Source organism: Astyanax mexicanus, chromosome 1 (assembly GCF_023375975.1).
Source record: "Astyanax mexicanus isolate ESR-SI-001 chromosome 1, AstMex3_surface, whole genome shotgun sequence".
In the NCBI taxonomy this organism is placed as follows: Eukaryota; Metazoa; Chordata; class Actinopteri; order Characiformes; family Acestrorhamphidae; genus Astyanax; species Astyanax mexicanus.
In genome coordinates, this window is record NC_064408.1 from 43,369,273 (window position 1) to 43,388,024 (window position 18,752).

The following is an 18,752-nucleotide window of genomic DNA, read 5'->3' on the forward strand; positions in this document are numbered from 1 at the left end:
GTGTTGTGAAGCTGAAGAAAGACTGGTAGAAGAGTGTTGGCTGACTAAACCAGTCTCACCAGTTTACATCAAATATAATCTCAATCTTTCTTTCTCTGAACTCATTTTACATCATCTGACAATCAGTAGCCAGCATATGCTGAATATTAAGACTCTTTAAATAAATATGAATTTCTTACCTGTTTCTGTGTTCTTTCTGTTTTAGCTGAGACTGTATCGTGACCTTTGTGTTCCTCCATCGTACATAAATAACAGATGCAGCTTTTATCTGTTCTACAGTAGATCTTCATCACTTCATCATGCTGAGAGCAGATCTTCTCCTGCAGCTGTTTGGAGACTTTGACCAGCTTGTGCTTCCTAAAGGCAGGAGACTGATAGTGAGGTTGGAGATGAGTCTCACAGAAAGAAGCCAGACACACCAAACAGGACTTGATGGCTTTGAGTTTTCTCCCAGTACAGAAATCACACTCCACATCTCCAGCTCCAGCGTAACAGTGAGCAGGAGAAGCAGCTCGGACTTCTGTCTTCTTCAGTTTCTCCACCACTTCAGCCAGCATGTTGTTTCTGCGTAGAACAGGCCTCGGAGTGAACGTCTCTCTGCACTGGGGGCAGCTGTAGACCCCCCTCTGATCCTCCTGATCCCAGCAGCCATTAATACACACCATACAGTAACTGTGTCCACAGGGAATAGTTACTGGATTCTTCAGTAGATCCAGACAGACTGAACAGCTGAACTGATTCTGGTCTAAAATACTGACCTCTGCCATTTTCCTGCTCTCACAGACTGAGAGAGAGAGAGAGAGAAAGAGAGACAGAGAGTGTGTAAGTGAGTTTCGTTTTCTCTGAAATGAGTAGGAGTGTCTTCCTGGTTCTCTGTTTACTGGAGAGTCAGCCAGAAGGAGGTGGAGAGAAAGAGAGGGAAAAGAGGAGAAGCTTAGGTCTATGAAGCTTTAATCCCTTCTTCAGGTCAGCAGTTTGATGATGAGAAGAATAGATCAGTAATAGTTCAATTCAATTCAATTTTATTTATATAGCGCTTTTTACAACAAAGGTTGTCACAAAGCCGCTTTACAGGTAAAACAGGTCCACGCCTCTTATGAGCAGCACCACAGAGATGCCAATTTTATGGTGACACAGTGGCAAAAAACTCCCTTAAGAGGAAGAAACCTTGGAAGGAACCAAGACTCAGTCAGAGGAACCCATCCTACTCGGGTTGACCCGCTCAGTACAAACAAACAAAAAACAAATAACAGAACAAAACAGTACAGAGAATTAATGTGAACTATGGCTAATATAACAGGTACTAATTTATGTATATAAGAACTATAGGGCACAAACTATAGAGCTATGGCTAATACAGAAACAGATACTGAGTGTGTTAATGTTAATCAGTGCAGGGTTGCAGAGCCGGAGAACAACACAGCGGGCAGTGGAGAGCCAGGCTGGGAACATCAGGAACAGGGCATCTCCATACATGTAAAAGAGATAGATAGAGAAAACAGAAAGGAAAGAAAGAGAAACAAAAAGCAAAAAGAGAAACAAAAAGTTAGAAGGGTTGTGTAATAATTCTGATGAGTAGAAGGACAGGGCTGATTCCTGAAAGCTGGAACCACAGACGGACACATCCAGGAAGACCGGCCGGCCAGGCGTCTCAGCACATGTGAGAAAGATAGAGAGAGAGGGGAGGGAAGAAAAAGGGGTTAGAATGTTTTTTATAAAACTCTGCTGGAGTGGGATGGGCACTTGAAAGATCAATAAAGCTCAATAAAGCTTTAGGTTTAAATACAGTTCTCTTCTTAATGTTTGGGACAGTTAGTTAAGAGAGAGAGAGAGAGAGAGAGAAAGAGAGAGAGGACTGTGTTCACACCATGTTCTGTGTTTTTAGTTTGGTTTTAAATCTCTTATGTTAGAAATACTATTATAACTATTTTACCTGCATGTTTCCTAAGTTTGTTTTAATGAGTTTAACTCTTTGTTTTAGGGGTGTGTTTTGTTTTTAGGTATTTTTCCTGCCGTTTCTAACTTGTGTTATACTCTACTGTGTTTAGTTTCCGTTTTAGTTATTTTTATTGTCCAGGGAAGTTTAGTGTGTTTAGCTTTGGTTTGGTTATTTTCTATCTAGTTATTCTGTAACTCAGAGAACAGAAGTGGGTTATGTTTTGTTCTGTTCTTTTCTTTGTTGATGTTCAGTTGGATTCTCTCAGTGTGGTTTTTGAGCAAAACAGTTTTAGAATGTGTGACTCTTTTAAAAACTTGATTAAATGAAGATGAAGCTCTTTTACCTTTTCCTCGTTTCTTTTACCTGATTTTACTGGTTTTATTAAAATATGTTACACATTATTGATCCTACAACTCCTGGACAGAAGAGGGATCATAACAATATTCAAATCTAATAAGTAGAAGTAAAGGTGACAAGCGTTCAAATGAAAGATATATTCAATTAAATTTCAGAAATAAATGTTCATACTTTATTATTTCCCATCCCTGCTCCCATCATACCACACCACATCTTTCCACATCCAGTAGAATATGATTTTTTTCATTCTCTGTAACATTTATTTCTACATAATTACAGTCCTTTAATTTTCTATGAGTTAATTACTGTTCTGAAATGGTTTGTATCAGTTTTACACTGTTAACTCCAGACAGCTTTCTGTTCAGTTTCTATGATCCAGATACATGTTCAGAAAACAGGTTCACTCTTGTTTTTAAATAAACTCAGATGTGTTTATCATATTTGATTAGTACAATATTACAAATATATAACAACAAAAATATGTATTTATTTCACAGTAAGGTTAGTATTTAAACATACAGTAGCTGGGAGGATATTGCAGGTTTTAGTTTGGAAGTATAGCTGCTGTAAAAACATGAAATATATTTTATTATGATTCATTATTAATCAAACTTTAAAATATTTATTAAAATATATTTTTCTAAACCACTGATGGGATTACCTGTCTTTCTCCTGCTATCATCAGTAACATCACATCAAGCAGTGTTCATGTCTTTAAAAAGAGTCTGAATAAACACCTTCTTACTTCAACACAGAGAATTTAAACCTAAAGTTTTAAATCAGTTCATTATTGTTAATTAATGAGTAGCTACAGATCATATGATAGGTTTTCTGAATGGTACTGAAGAAAGCTTGTATCTCCTGTAGTGGTTACAATGGATACCGAACTATTTACCTGATATCAATATTAATTTTAATATTAATATTAAAGGTTAATAGGGCGCCAGTAGCGGCTAGCTACAAAATTTATATTTAACCTCAGGGTGAGTTCTTGTCGGTTTCAGAAAGTCTTTGAACCACGGGAGGAACACACTTAAATCAAGAATTGGCTAAATCAAGTAATGTTTATTTAGAATAAAAGTAATACATGGATATATGCAGAATTAGATAAGGGGCATAATTCAAACAACAATTTGAGAGTGAAATTCAAGCACGCTGATGATAACAGTCTTACAACCAAACCTTCTCATCGCATATATGAATAACTCAAAGCACTTTAGACCCAAACAACAGAAATGTATAAGTAGATAAAAATAAACAAATCAATACCCAGTTTAATATACCAAAGGGGAAGTAATTATGATAACCCACTAGGAGATAAACCTAAATATGGATAACTAAACCCACTATAAGAATATTAGGAGATTAAACAAGATTATAAGTGATTATATACTGCTATAAACCAACTAACTACTAAAGAAGCAAAAACGCCCTAAACCCAAGCTACTTGAGTTAAACTAGATTACATTAGAACTATGGAACTGACAGAGATCACCACCATTTCAACCGGGAATAACTATAACTGAGAACTTAGCAAGACTCAACCTAACCAGACCAACAGAACGCCACCAGAGAATTAGAGATTTAACCAGCGCCTCACTTTGCGTTGACCGGCCTCGGGCAACCGGTGTCGTCTCTGCCGCGAAGGGAACCGTCGGTGTCGACCGCCAGGAAGGGTAGCTCGATCCAGGTGGCCAAGCGGGTTCTTCAGGTGGACTTCACGGTGCAAGCAGGGCTTCGGTTCCAACGGCAAGCGGGAGCTTCGCTCCGGGCAGCTGATAGATCAAGGGTTCTCTTCGCGTCTGGGTCTGGTCGGGCGAGCGATGTATAACGCTAAGTATGAGCGGTGAACTATAGGCAGCTCCGTAGCGCTAAGGTGGTTCAATAGCTGGAAGCACCTAATTCTCTAATTCTGTTGATAATCGCTGGACTAGTGTTAGTCAGCGCGGGTGTGCTGCAAGCGCAGCTCGAGCTAGAATCTATGACTCACGAACTTAAGAATCACTAAGCTGAATCTAAGAGAAAGTAAAACAAAAGAGAGAGTACAAAATTCTAACTAAAACTCTAAAAAAAAAAATTTGAACTTAACTAAACCTAAAAAGCGCACGAACTCCGAACTGCGAACCACGAACTACAAACCGAATGAACTAACATCCCCCTTTATTGGAAAACACGTTCCCTTCGTGACGTATTGGCCCTAACTTGTGATAGGTTTCCTAACTGCAAGTATAATTTCTAAAAACCCAATCATCTTCCAGGTAGGTGGAGTCTTGCCTAGACGACTTCCCCCTTTTTTTCTTTATTAACTTAAACCTTAACATTCTTAAATGATCAAATTAAACCATTGCTTATTAAAATGTACTTTGACATAGAAAACCCACAATTTCCCCACATTCACCCACTGTTGCATAGCATTTTAGTGATATGAATAAACATCTCAGAACTGAAATCCTAACCAGACAATTAGATAATCATAGTTGATTTTGAGGTGTAAGAATGGAAAGAAATATAACACATGACCAGGGAATACACTAACTCACACGCACCGGACTCTTAGAAAGGAAAGAAAGAAACTCGTTATGAACTTTAAACTTATTAATTCAAGATTTAGTTATTAACCTGATTAAAGTATTGTGGAAACATGCCCTGATAGCTTTTAAGTAATTATTTTAACCAGACTGCTAGTTTGTTGCCCTCCGTGTTCTTTTTGTAGTTAATGTTCATTCACGTCTTAAGAACACATTTTGTTTTTAATGTTTTAACATTTTTCAGCCTTAAATTTCCCTTTTGAAATGGCAGACTCGCCTGTGTATTCAAAGATGTAAATCTGTGGCCGTCGTAATTCACACCTCTCCCCCACTAAGGAATGCAGGTCCTATTGCTCTGGTTAACATCATTTCAGAACCCTTTAAATCGGAAATTCACTATACCTTTATACTTTTATGCTTTGCTCTTTACTAAACCGGAAAATGTATCTATATAACCAACACAAAAGTTAAAACTACGCTGACTAGTTGCAATAGTTCAACCAATGACAAACAAGACATAATTCTTCAGCCTGGAACCTGTAGAAGAAAATGAAGGTAAACCTCAAAATTGTTCTCTTGATTAGAAAGCGTTTCATCACATTGCTTGATACCCTGCTTCTCACAATATTAGAATTAACCAACAGTTATTTAAGTTATTGTAAAAGCATATACATATGTAATTTTTCGATCATAGCCTCGTGCTCCAAGAAAAGTTCCTTTCTTCTCCTGCGGGTGGCAGTATTGTCTTGTTAAATGGTCCACGGGTCCTTGACCAGTTAAAGGGTCAAACTGCGTGTGTGTGTGTGTGTAAATTAGTGTGACTGTTTAAGAGGTGTGCTCCGAAGATAGCGGATCAGCAGGTGACATGTTAATCCCCAAGGTTTATGGGTCTTTGTTCGGATGCTTTTAGCGAGACAGATGTTTCCAGCAAATGGTCGTAAAAGTCGTTAAAGTGTTATCATTCAAGGTTGGGGGGATCCCCCTCTGCTCTCCAGTGGAATTTCTTAAGTGGATTTAAGAGTGTGATTTCACAATGAGATATCAGGCTATCTGCTACACTCCCATAGCATTAAGAAAAATCAATACACACAGTCAAAATAATCGAGCAAGGAGTTCAAACACAAGAAACAATACAGAACAATGTTCAGAACTCACATGAAGACACAGAGTCTTTACAATGAACAGAACAACATCAGAGTCTTAAAATCAGCTCTAACAGGTCCTGAGGAAAGTGTTGTTGGTCAGCCCTGATTCAGGGGGGCGGAGCTTAGCGAAAGCCTATTGAAGCACAGTGTGCTGAACTGTCCATGTGCACCTCCTACTGTGGTCAGAAGGGGGAGCCATCACAACATGTAATATTAATGATCAGATTTCAGTGTATTACAGAGAACAGATCAGTAGGAGTCTGCTGGTGTGTGTGGGTGTGTTTAACATATGATTTAAGCTTGTTAGAAGTTCAGATTTTGCGTTTTAAAGGCAGAAATCATCATACAGTCATCATGTCACATGTTAACATGACATGTTGGAAACCTTTGTCCATTTTTTATTTAAATCTGGAGAAAAATGCCTGAATCCCCTCCTCTTTACAGTTCAACATCCTGTAAATTCCTGTTAGTTAGTTGGTTGGTTTATGGGTTATGAGACACTAATGATTTAAAACACTATAATTAATTCAAATGAGAGAAAAGTACAGTAATGCACACAAACAGTAAACTAGACCAATAGTCCGTGTTTATGAACGAGGAAACACTAATGCTTCTTAACGTCCAGATAAACCAACATCATCTTCATCACTTAACTTCACAGATGATCCTGAATCCACTCCAAATCCAGCGTAGAGGGGCTGAGTGAATGTGGTGTGGACTGTGTGTAGGAGGGTCATTGTATCAGAGACGCTGTAGAAGGACAGAGTTCCTGCACTGTGATCCACATACACTCCTATTCTGGAGGATGGAGGAGCTGAGATCTTAGTCTCAGTGTTGTTGTACCAGAAAGAGAGAGAGGGAAAACACTGCAGACTCCAGGACTGATCATTGTGTCCAAACAAACACTCTTTATTCCGTCCTTTTCGGGTGATTCCTTTATATGAGACTGATATGGAGACCTCATGTCCCTTACTGCTCCATTGAACCTCCCAGTAACAGCGTCCACTCACACTCTCCTTACTCAACACCTGCTTCCAGTAGTCAAATCTCTCTGCATGATCAGAGTACGGCTGCATTTTTCTACTGTTCTGCACCAATCTGTTGTTCTCAGACAGACTGAGGAACTGATTTACGGTGTTGGGATCCAGAGTCAGGTGACGGAAATCTGAAGAGGAAAAAACATTGATTTATTTAAAGTCAGAGCATTAAAGAACACAAATGTTTGATATGGTTCAAAGAACAAATGTACAGATTCACATTCTATCATGTAATACTACAATAGGAACATTGGATGTGTGTGTGTTGTACGTACACTGCATAAAGTCTTCTCTGCTCTTTGGCTCTGATGGTAAAATCATCCAAAGTTCTGAAACTGTGACAGCAAACAACAAATCACAATAAACATACATAGACATGTAATCACTGTTTCAGATTATCTGTTTTTCTCTAGAATTGTATAGTTTTAGACTAGAGTTTATACCTTTTAGTTTAAACTGTATATACTTTCTATCACTTTCTAATCATTCCTACTGTATAATGAACAAATTCATACTGTAGAACCTGTAAACATCATGTTACTGTAGATCATTCATCATTTATGATCATTTATTATGTTCAGTGGAGGTTAAATTCTACAATAAACACATTTCTTTATTATAATGCAGACAGATATCTTCATATCCTCAATAATCGCATACAGACACAGAAATCTACAGTAAGTCAGAGGATACGTAGCTGAAATGTTCAGTCTTTTAGCTTAACCTCAGCTTGTAAATGTTAAGTAAACTTTTTTCAGCTCGTATCCCAGGTTCTATACAGTCATTCTGTGTCTGTGAAGATGTAGTAACCGATACCAAGGGTAAAACGTGGCATTTAAAACTTTATTTCCTTCAGTTTATTTGAGTAAAATGTATTAATGACCTTGAACTTGGTGTTTATTGGCTCCCTACTGCAATTCTATTGTACAGCTCTGCTACGTAACGCTAGCTACACTGCAGTGGGATAAATAAAAGAGGTGCATCTTCGTTATCTAGTCATCTTATCATTACCAAAATAAACAATTATATATTAAATTTGATTAGATTATCTAGTGATATTTAGTTCATCATGTATTTTCTCCTGCATAACTGGATCTATCTTACCCTGATCAGAGATTTCACTGATTTCCTTCCTGCAGAATTTCTCCAGTCGCTCTTTCAGATCAGAGAGAGATTTCCTCACTCCATCAAATGAGAGATGATGATGATGATGGACAGTGATGCTGGGTGAATCTTCATCTTCAGAAGAGACACTCACAGACTGGAATCTCTACAAAGAAAAAAAAATGGAACAAAATTAAAGAAAAGTTAAATTTGACGTGCTTTCTAATCTGTTCTTCACACTGCAGAGCATAATGTACAAGATACAGTCATGCAGTATCACCTCCATTATAGTTTCTCCATCACAGACTGTATGTTTTTATCCTTAAGGTGGAGAAAACAAGTCAGTCTGTCTCTGTTATTGTTTCTTTTACTTTCATATATTCTTTAAACATTTCTATAAAAACTCTATTACTCTGTTACTTATTAAAAACTATCAGCATTGTTTACTGGATTAATCGTCTGAATATCTCACATGATATATAGAACTAGACTACTTACAGCCTGTAGCACCTAGCCAACATTAGCACCTAGCAGAGGAGCATGATATAAACTTCCAGAGGAGCAGGATCCTCATCAGCATTAAAACAGGTTCCTGTAGGTTAGTGTTTGTTACCTGCAGGAAGTGGATGTGATCCTCTGTGTGTGAAAGCTGCTCCAGCTCAGTGTTTCTCCTCTTTAGATCAGTGATCTCCTGCTCCAGCTGCTCCAGGAGTTCTTCAGCTGCACTCAGTTCAGTCTTCTCCTGATCTCTGATCAGCTCTGTTACCTCAGAGCGCTTTTTCTCAATGGAGCGGATCAGCTCAGTAAAGATCCTCTCACTGTCCTCCACTGCTGACTGTGCAGAGAGCTGTTAGAACAAACACAGAAGACTCAGTTCATCTATCACTCCATGGTTGTGAGTGGAGGAGAGTCTAAATGAGGAGTTAAACTGCTGCTCCAGCTGATCTCTGCTTAACACTCACTTTAAGACTTTCCACAGCCTGTTTCACCTCCTGCAGCTTCTTCTCTTTCCTCTGGATTCTCTGCTGGAAATCTGTCAGCATGTTCTTTAGTTGTGGCTGTAAGTAAATAAACTACATTTCAGTGTTTATGAATGGGTGTTGGGCGAGTAGTCTGAGAGCTTTAGGACTGTGTATGATGATCAGAGATTTTCATGGTGTTGAAAACTAGAATTAGAAAAAGCTGCAGAAAATATGACCTCTGTTATGATACATCATTTCCTGTGATTCTGCCTGTTAAAGGACTCGAGCCCTGCTCTCAGAGTCTTATTATGTAGACTATATTCACTAGTTTGTAGAAATTAAGGATCATGAGGAGCATATCTTGTGACTAACATCAGGGTTCTGATGCTGAGCAAGACCAGCAGTCGGGATGATATCTAAGTTTAACAAACACATTCTTACCACTTTAACAGTTCTACTCTTACTCTACTTCCCTTTACAATAATATTTCAAACTAAACTCTCACCTGTTTTTTTATTCTTTCAGCTGAAGCTGCAACTGAATCATGACCTTTGTGTTCATCCATCGTACACAAATAACAGATGCAGCTCTGATCAGTACGACAGTAGATCTCCATCAGTTTATCATGCTGAGAGCAGATCTTCTCCTGCAGCTGTTTGGAGACTGTGATCATCTTGTGCTTTTTTAATGCAGGAACTTCATAGTGAGGTTGGAGATGAGTCTTACAGTAAGAGGCCTGACACGTCAGACAGGACAACGTAGCTTTACGTTTCCTCCCAGTACAGAAATCACACTCCACATCTCCAGCTCCAGCGTAACAGTGAGCAGGAGAAGCAGCTCGGACTTCTGTCTTCTTCAGTTTCTCCACCACTTCAGCCAGCATGTTGTTTCTGCGTAGAACAGGCCTCGGAGTGAACGTCTCTCTGCACTGGGGGCAGCTGTAGACCCCCCTCTGATCCTCCTGATCCCAGTGTCTGTAAATACATACCATACAGTTACTGTGTCCACAGGGAATAGTTACTGGATCCTTCAGTAGATCCAGACAGACTGAACAGCTGAACTGATCCTGATCTACAGAAATACTGGCCTCTGCCATCTTACTGCTCTCACAGACTGAGAGAAAGAGAGAGAGAGAGAGAGAGAGAGAGAGCAGCAGCAGCACTCTGAGATCAGTGCACTTTGAGCTTCTACTTTTAGTAGGAGTGATATTAAAAGTCTTGTGCTGTGCAAACAGCACTGTGTGACTGTTTAACCAGGTGTGGAACTATCACGTGGTTAACACAATAACTGTACATAATAATAAGAAACAATGATTAAAATATTGATGCTGAAATCAGTGAAACTGGGACTCTATGAAGAACACTAGATGCTACCGCCTGGTTTCATCTACTTTTCTGTGTTTCTGAGAGACGATTATCAGTTTATCAGATGCATTAATCTGAAAGAGACAATCACCAGATCTCTACTGCTGTTCTGCAGCATAAATACAGTATAAACACAGAATACAATGACAACAATGCTGATCAGGATAAACATCTGGAATCAACTGGATCATTACTTTGGATGCAAGGTTAACACTGTGATTAAATAGTTCTAAATATTTAAGTTCAACTCTTCAGATCTTTACTAAACACATTGAATCATCATTTCTGTGTCAATGTTTTTTTTTTTTTTTTTTTTTTACAAAGTCTGACAATGAATAAAATTCTTATGTTTATTTTTAGTTCATGAGCTTTATGTGCAAATCAAGTCCCTCTAACCTCTAAACTGCAATTTTTAGGAGCAGGAAAAGTACCTTCTTCAATTTTAATTGAAGATAATTAAAAAAATATTTACTCTAAACACTAAACAGCATTTTGATTGGTCCATTTATCATTAAATGTTGACATGGCGAAGGACAGCTGCTGTATTTAATGATGTAATAATATCTAAAACCAATAAAAATGGAGATGTCTGTTTTTCATTGGGCAGTGCTGAAATGTTACCTGGTTGTTATCAGTTAAAGTGCTGAATTCAAGTGTTGTCCATGTGAACACCATAAAGCTAAAAATAGACCAGATGATGGGTGTTGGCACCTAATGTTCACAGTGATCTCTCACATTACTGATTGTGCATGATGTTAGGTCTATTTGTCAGATTGCCCGACCTATGAACAATACATTTTTCATAACCATAACAAACATCTGGACATCAGTCTGAGACTTTGTATAAAAATAGCTCCAGCTGTTCAACTTTGAACTCTGAATTTAATTCATTATGTCTTGTTCTACAGAGCAGATCTTTACTGCTCATCCTGGATCATAAACTGGGTACCAAAATATCTGACCCACTCTGACAATAAAAGCAGTTCATTTTACAGTTTTGGAAATAATGTATTTAAAGTTTATGTACAGTGCATGTGTATGTATTGTCTTAAAGAAGCTACATTTTAAAGTGTAAAAGTGAACAGATGTTCATGTGATCATCATTAAGACATATCTCACTGTGCGTGATGAATGGCCTGTTTATAATCACACCTTGACACAATAAGTCTTTATCTCACAATATGTAGGGAGGTATTGAATTCCTGGCAGCAAATTAGCGCAGTGTTATCTAACGTAACTCACCGTGCTTGATGAATTACATGTTTATAATCACACAATGAAGTCTCTTTACACAATATGTTTCTGACTGCAAAAAAGAAGATTTAATTAAATAATGAGTGGAGGTATTAAACTCTCTCTGCTGAAGTTAATATTTGGTCTATTTGTTTCTCTGTGATTCATAATAAACAGCATATGAGGATCAAGACAAAGCAACAGTAGATGCATATCTGTCACCATTTTGAAGGGAGGAGCTTCAGTCTTTTATAGTGATCTCACATTTCACTAAAGGAGGCCTGACATGCAATCACTGGACATTTTATTAGGTACACCTTGCTAGTACTGGGTTGGACCACTTTTGCCTTCAGAACTGCCGTAATCCGTTGTGGCATAGATTCAACAAGGTACTGGAAACATTATTCAGAGAGTCTGGTCCATATTAACATGATATCATCAGACAGTTGCTGCAGATTTGTCGGCTGCACATCTTATGATGTGAATCTCACGTTCCACCACATCCCAAAGATGCTCTATTGCAGTGTTTCTCAACCAGGGTGCCGCGGCACCCTGGGGTGCCGTCTGGCTTCATCGGGGGTGCCGTCAAAATATTGCGCCTCACGTGCATATTTCCTTTCCAGAGTCAGCTCGAGTCGGGGTGTGTCCCAATTCACAGGCAGCATACTCTGAAGGATGCGACCCACAGAGGCGGTGTATTACTGCGCAGCTGTGACGCAATCTGTCTTCGAATACAGCCTCTGAAGGATGCAGCCCCTAAATTGGGACACACTGTAAAGTTTTTGTCCCCCCACGCGATGCACGCGCTATTTTATTTCATATTCCGCCAGCAACACCCCTCGTTCTCACCTGAAGTACTGCGCCAGCACCTCCCCACCCCCCCCCCCCCCCCGGCCGTAAACTGGGGTGCCTTGACATCTCGCATATATTGAAAGGGTGCCGTGATAGAAAAAAGGTTGAGAAACGCTGCTCTATTGGATTGAGATTTATGACATGGTGCATTATCCTGCTGGAAGTAGCATCAGAAGATGGTACACTGTGGCATAAAGGGATAGACATGGTCAATAACAATACTCAGGTAGTCTGTGGCATTGAAACAATTGGTACTAATGAGCCCAAAGTGTTTCAGAAAAATATCCCCTACACCATCTGCACCACCACCACCAGCCTGAACCGTTGATACAAGGCAGGATGGATCCATGATTTCATGTTGTTGACACCAAATTTTGAGCAGCGGAAATCAAAACTCATCAGACCTGGTGACGTTTTTCCAATCTTCTACTGTCTACAGTTTTGTTGAGTCTGTGTGAATTGTAGCCTCAGTTTCCTGTTCTTAGCTGACAGGAGTGGAACTCGGTGTGATCTTCTGCTGCTGTAGCTCATCAGTCTGAAGGTTAGACGTGTTGTGTTTCAGAGATGCTCTTCTGCAGACCTCGGTTTTAACGAGTGGTTATTTGAGTTACTGTTGTCGTTCTATCAGCTCAAACCAGTCTTTATTAGTCAAACCTAATAAAGTGACCGGGGAGTGTATAAAACAGTTCTTTATGGCTTTGTTTTTCATCATGTGCCGTGTAACAGTGAGTGAGAATAACAGCATCAATACAGTGAAACACTGTAATGAACAATGAAATCACTATTAATAACTACCAATGGTACTGATTAATTACTCAGTTAATTACTTATTGAGTATTAACAATAGCTAATAATTACTGAGTCTTCTGGAGAAGTTACTAATCTCTCCTTCATAATAACTACAGATAAATTACTGATCATGTCAACATGAACTGCTCAGCTGAAACTCAAGATCTAAATCTGTCTAATTCAACAATTCAGTGTCTGATTTATTCTATTAGTGACACCACACACTATAAGCTTTGTGGTTGCTGTTTTTGTACCAAATCATTTGTTTGAAATCACAGCAGTATTTTTTTTTTACCTTATTACTCTTATTACTCTTCTCTACTAAAGTTGACAAGACAAAACTTAAAATATGTTGTGTTTTCAATCGAATAGAAATAGTAAAAATATAAAGTGCAAAGTAAATAATGGTTTCATTTAGCTTTTTTCACTTGTAGTGGATTAACCAGAGGATTTCTTCATTGCTTACACACAGACACACACACTACCCCCACTTTACGGCCTATAAGGAAACTTCAACCCCCAGAACACTCTAAAAGCCTTGGAGTTATCTTTTTCAAACAGCCTTAAATTTCAAAATGACATTTCCTGACTATTTCTTCACTCAGCCTCGCTCGAGAACCCTAAATGCAAGTCAGGGTAAACATTTTTAAATTCTTCTTTGACATTCCTTCAGACGCTGTCAGTCGTAAATCTGGATTTAGGACCGTTAATGTTTAAACATCTGGAACTGTGCACAATTGTGGTTTTGCCAACAGCACAATCACCAGGACAAGGACGGGACTACGGGACTTAAGAGAGTGTCAAAACTTAATTAATTCCTTGGAAATTGTTAATTCACCAAATATTATACCAATTTAGGGGTTTGTGCCTAGTTATTTCTACAATCACTTAGAAATAAGATTAATGAAATTAAGAGAAATGTTCTAAGCTTGGAAATTCCATTGACCGTTTGTAAGTGTGTCTCTCTCTCTGTTCACCAACCTCCCCCACCGTCGTAAATTCAGACAGGCAAGGACCAGCCGCTTATCTAAACACTCAGCAGAGAAGAGGAATTTCTCACTGAGAAGATTTTGCTTAAAATACATATATATTGACTATATAAAAAAGGTGTTTTATAGAATGTTTACTAGATAATGGTATATGTGTCTGGTATATGGTATATGTGTTTGGATGTGTCCTGATTAAATTCTCCTACACATTCAAGTCTGAATCAACAAGGTTTAACTAGCATTTGATAATTTAGCTTTATTTGGTTATCAGTGGTTTAACCATGTATTATCTTTTAAGTGATTTAATTGGGTTTAAATAATAACATGACTCTTGATCTCTTTCTGACAGAGTACCATCCATCATTGTATTCCTAAGATTATCTTGAGTATTACAAAACTGTTTGTGGGCAAAATATATATATATTACATTTATTGTGATTCAATTGTAAGATTGTTTGTTTCCTGAATTTATCCTCACAAACTGATATGCTGAAAAAGGTATTTTGATCCACTGTTTAATTGAGTTTTCTTTTGGTTTGATCTATTAGAAAAATGCTGAAGCATGTTGACCATGTGAGGAGGGGGGGTTTATGGCCCTTTGTGAATCCCCACCAAAGTTTGAAATTGCTCCTAGACCAATCAAAACACAGACATTTGGGCCACAGGGCCAATCATAGCTCAGGGGCCAAACAGGCCACAGAGACTAATAGTAAACTGGGCAGACACAGTTTAGAGTTTTCCAGTTGCCAGTTGGAGGAGTTTGCAGTTCAGTTCGGAGCAGTTGGAGGAGAAGCAGTTAGAGAAGGAGTGGGAGAAGGAGTTGGAGAAGATGAGTTGAGGAAAACAGTTAGAGGAGAGAGGTTAGGGAGCCCAGAGATGGAGGAAGGATAGACTGTTAGTTTAGTCATCTTAAGTTAGTTTTCTTAGACTAGTGCATTTAATCTTCAAGTATATTAATATTAGCTATCCTAGTTAAAATATCTAAGGTTATTTTACAATCTACGAAGCCAAGCATTATTCCATCTAAGTTTAGCTAAAGTACAGCTGAAAAAGAGATCCGCCAGATCCAACCCAGAAATCTGCGGTCCGGAGGCCACCAGCAAGCCACCTGAGAGCGAAGGGATTTCCCTGTGGGTTCTAATGGGGCTCCGTGCTGACACAGGAAGTCCACCCACCCTGCAGACAGGCTCACGTGATCCTTTTTCGGGGTGAAGCAGCAGACGACCAACCCAGGCGGACGTCACCAAGGCCCACTTCAACAACTCAGAGTAAGGCAGAGCTGGGTTTAATCTTTCGGCAGATGGTGTCTGTTGGTCATGGTTTGGTCGGGTCTTTAATATAGCGTCTTTAGTATAGATGACTCATTTTGAGTGGCTTGGTTGGAAATAAGAATTGGTTTCGTAGACTTAAAATGCCTTAGACCCTTATTTAGAAATACTCACTTAATAGTTATATTAATCTTTATTCCTTTCATATCAGCATTATAACGTGTTTGTTCTTTTATTTCTCATTTATCATTCTACACTATGATTTGATATCTAATGGCTACATTTATGACTTTTTAATGAATTATTTACTCATATATGTGTGATTTAATAAATACTTTTATTTTACAAAACCTGTCATTTCAGTGTGTTTTTCTGGATAACTTGGTTATGAAAATTTCTGTCACCTGTAGAAACCACACCCTGAGATGTCTTGTGTTATTAATTAATTTGATTAATTAATTAATTAATTAATTAATTAATTAATTAATTAATTAATTAAATTAATTTAATAACTGGCGCCCAATTAAAAAAATATTTCAACATCTCAATTAGCACCAGGTATTAAACCACTGAGCCCGCTACATAATTGGCTCGCCAACGTGGGGCAGGATTATATTCTTATTGGTTCTCCGCCGCGAGACCAGAATATACACATTTTATAACCAGTTCCAGAAAATAGCGCTGTAAGTTGCAGAATAAAGTGTATTTTGTTTTTATTGCTAAATGCGTTAGCTGCTGGCTAGCTGGCCTAGCTGGAGTTAACTGCATAAACCCAGCGTGTTAGAAACACACGCACATGTTCTACACGTGTTTTTGTTTACAATTCAGGACTGCCCAGTCCCCTGTCTGTGTCACGCGCACAGTCCCCTGCCTGTGTGTGTGCGCGTCGCGCGCACGGTCCCCTGTGTGTCTGTATAACGTGTACAGTGTGTGTGTGGTACGTGAGCGCTCTTGAAAACATTACTCTTATTTGTAAAATAAGCTTGGTTGACACACCGCCGTGTGTGGGTAACCTTAAACCCGGGTGTATATACGTGTATATACGTGTGTACTTACATAAAGTTCGAACTGTTTCCGGTAAAATAGACATATTTTGCCAGTGTTGATCTGATAAGGCCTTCGCGCAGGTCTGAGTCGCGGATCTCCGGCTCATCGACTCCGCGCTCCAGTTAAAACTGCCGGTTTTTGCGCGAAATCCGTAAAATCCTGCAGTACTGGACACTTCCACGTGCGTAAAAGAGTAGCTAACTTTTACGTAACACCACCCTGAGTGGCAGGAAGTTTATTGTGTGCGTGATTAAACTAACCACGCCAGGATGTAAATCCTCTTTGCTCATCTTGTGAAGTCAGTGTGTTGCTGCTGTGTTAAACTTTCGGACAGCCGTGTCCTTCTCCTCTGCTATTCACAGTCGACTGAGTCAGTCAAATCTGCTGACCAGGTCCCAGACCCAAGGGGCGGTCCTTAACGTGGCATCATCAGTGGGCGTGACCACTCCCACCAGTCGGCCTCTGCCACCATCTGGTGGACAGCCTGACTATTTACACTCAAACTCAAAGGGTGTTTTACTACCCCTCACCACTAGGGGGGGGGGGGTACACTGCCACATCGCCATCTGGTGTTTGATTTGGGTAACTGCATACAGTGCAGAAAGGTGCATCTCATTTGTTTGACCACCAGAGGGAGCCACTTAGCCATATAGCTGTGTCGCCACCTGGTGTTGTACTTGTGTAATTGCTATCATCCTGTAGAGTGCATTTAGAGTTTCTGTCGCCAGAGGGTGCCAATTTCAAACAAACTTTTTGTTAAGTTAATAAAGGGAATTTGCATTGTGGTGGGGTTAAATGGTTTGTAAATAAGTAAACAAATAACTGCATTCATTTAATCGGTTAATATTAAATAGTTAAATTTAAGTTTCAGGTCTGCTCTCTCAAACATCACTCTTTATGTTACATTGAACCAAGCTAAATAGCTATCTCCATTGGGTAACTAATCACAACATAAAATAATTAACTGGTCATTTTAATCAATTTGATTAAGTAAAGTTAATTAAATTTTTGTTAATTAATTATTTTCAATTTAATTCAACCATCTTCAAATAAATTAAGATTAATTATTGATTGATTAAGATCAATTATTAATAACTAATTGAAATTAATTAATTAATTAACCATTTAAAAAAAAAAAAAAAACGTATCCAGTTATCAGTTACTCAACCATATACCCAGCACACCTGTGCTTAATACATAGTTAAATTCTCCCATCCTGTACATAGTTAATAACTATACCCATATTTAGACCTGCTGCATATAGTGGCCTACAGTTATTAAACTGTTCACTAGCACCACTGACAACAAATCTAACTATTCTTTTAAAATTAATCTACTAATTGTAACCTTAGGTCACCCCCTTTTAACAGATTTTCTTCTTATAAAAGGCACAATGCTAATTAACTCGAACATAAAATAAACTTGTTTGTCATCAAAATTGTTTGATTCCACGTGCTTTACGTAAATCAAAATGTGTGTCACTGAAAAAGCTCTTTTAGAGCTTACAGCTGGTTTACCCCCAGGACTTACCGTCCCAGTCCAACAAACGGACAGTGGGGGTCTCCATGCACTAATTGCCAAAAGCCTCAATGAGTGTGTATCTAAAATCCTTGAGGGCAAGCAACAAGTGGATCCGATTTCCCTAATACTGTGGAAACAACTGCTGTTGTCACAGGATCAACTTGCTGCTTCCTCCAAAACCATTCAAAATCTCCAAGCAGAGATTGTGACTTTAAATGATAGAGTTGCAGACCTAGAGAACAAAACTGTACAGTCTGAAATGAACCAAAGAGACCTCAAAACCGAAGTGCAGCTGCTTCAAAAGGAAGCCAACATAGCTACCCAACTTGCAGCTCAGTCACAGGAAAAACTAAAACATGCTATTGCAAGACAGGTTGAGCTACAAACTGAATTAGCACATGCTAACAATGCAGTCAAATTAACTCGAGACCAAACAGAGTTAACATTTGAGCTGATGATGGAGGGAGACTCCCCCATCAATCCAGCTGGTAAATCAGGAACCCCTGGGGTTCCGGATCCTAAGCAACAACCATCCACAAATACAATCCCTCTAGTCTCCCTTAAAGGTGCTGAAGCGCCAGTAGAACCAAGGTTCACTCAGCGTTCCCAGCCACATG

The 18,752-nt window shown here is 38.8% G+C and overlaps 2 protein-coding genes across 5 annotated transcripts in view; both read right to left on the bottom strand.

Moving 5' to 3' along the window:
* LOC111188802 (tripartite motif-containing protein 16-like) overlaps positions 1-18,752 on the bottom strand; it is an 85,857-nt gene that overhangs the window by 16,277 nt on the left and 50,828 nt on the right. The window contains exon 1 of one of the 4 annotated variants that reach the window (XM_049467081.1): positions 180-832. The exons of 1 other annotated variant lie outside the window; for it this stretch is intronic. In XM_049467081.1, coding sequence (XP_049323038.1) covers positions 180-767 — 588 coding nt within the window. In that variant the 5' untranslated portion in view covers positions 768-832. Of the gene's footprint in view, positions 1-179; positions 833-18,752 lie in introns of those variants that run through there. 2 more of the 4 variants (XM_049467083.1, XM_049467088.1) reach the window with 2 other exon arrangements.
* On the bottom strand, positions 5,889-10,278 carry LOC125782597 (tripartite motif-containing protein 16-like). Its single transcript, XM_049467116.1, has 6 exons — positions 9,578-10,278; positions 9,073-9,168; positions 8,724-8,957; positions 8,111-8,276; positions 7,282-7,341; positions 5,889-7,134 (listed from the first exon to the last, which is right to left on the bottom strand). The coding sequence occupies exons 1-6, from the start codon at positions 10,166-10,168 to the stop codon at positions 6,584-6,586; spliced, it is 1,698 nt and encodes a 565-aa protein (XP_049323073.1). The 5' UTR covers positions 10,169-10,278; the 3' UTR covers positions 5,889-6,583.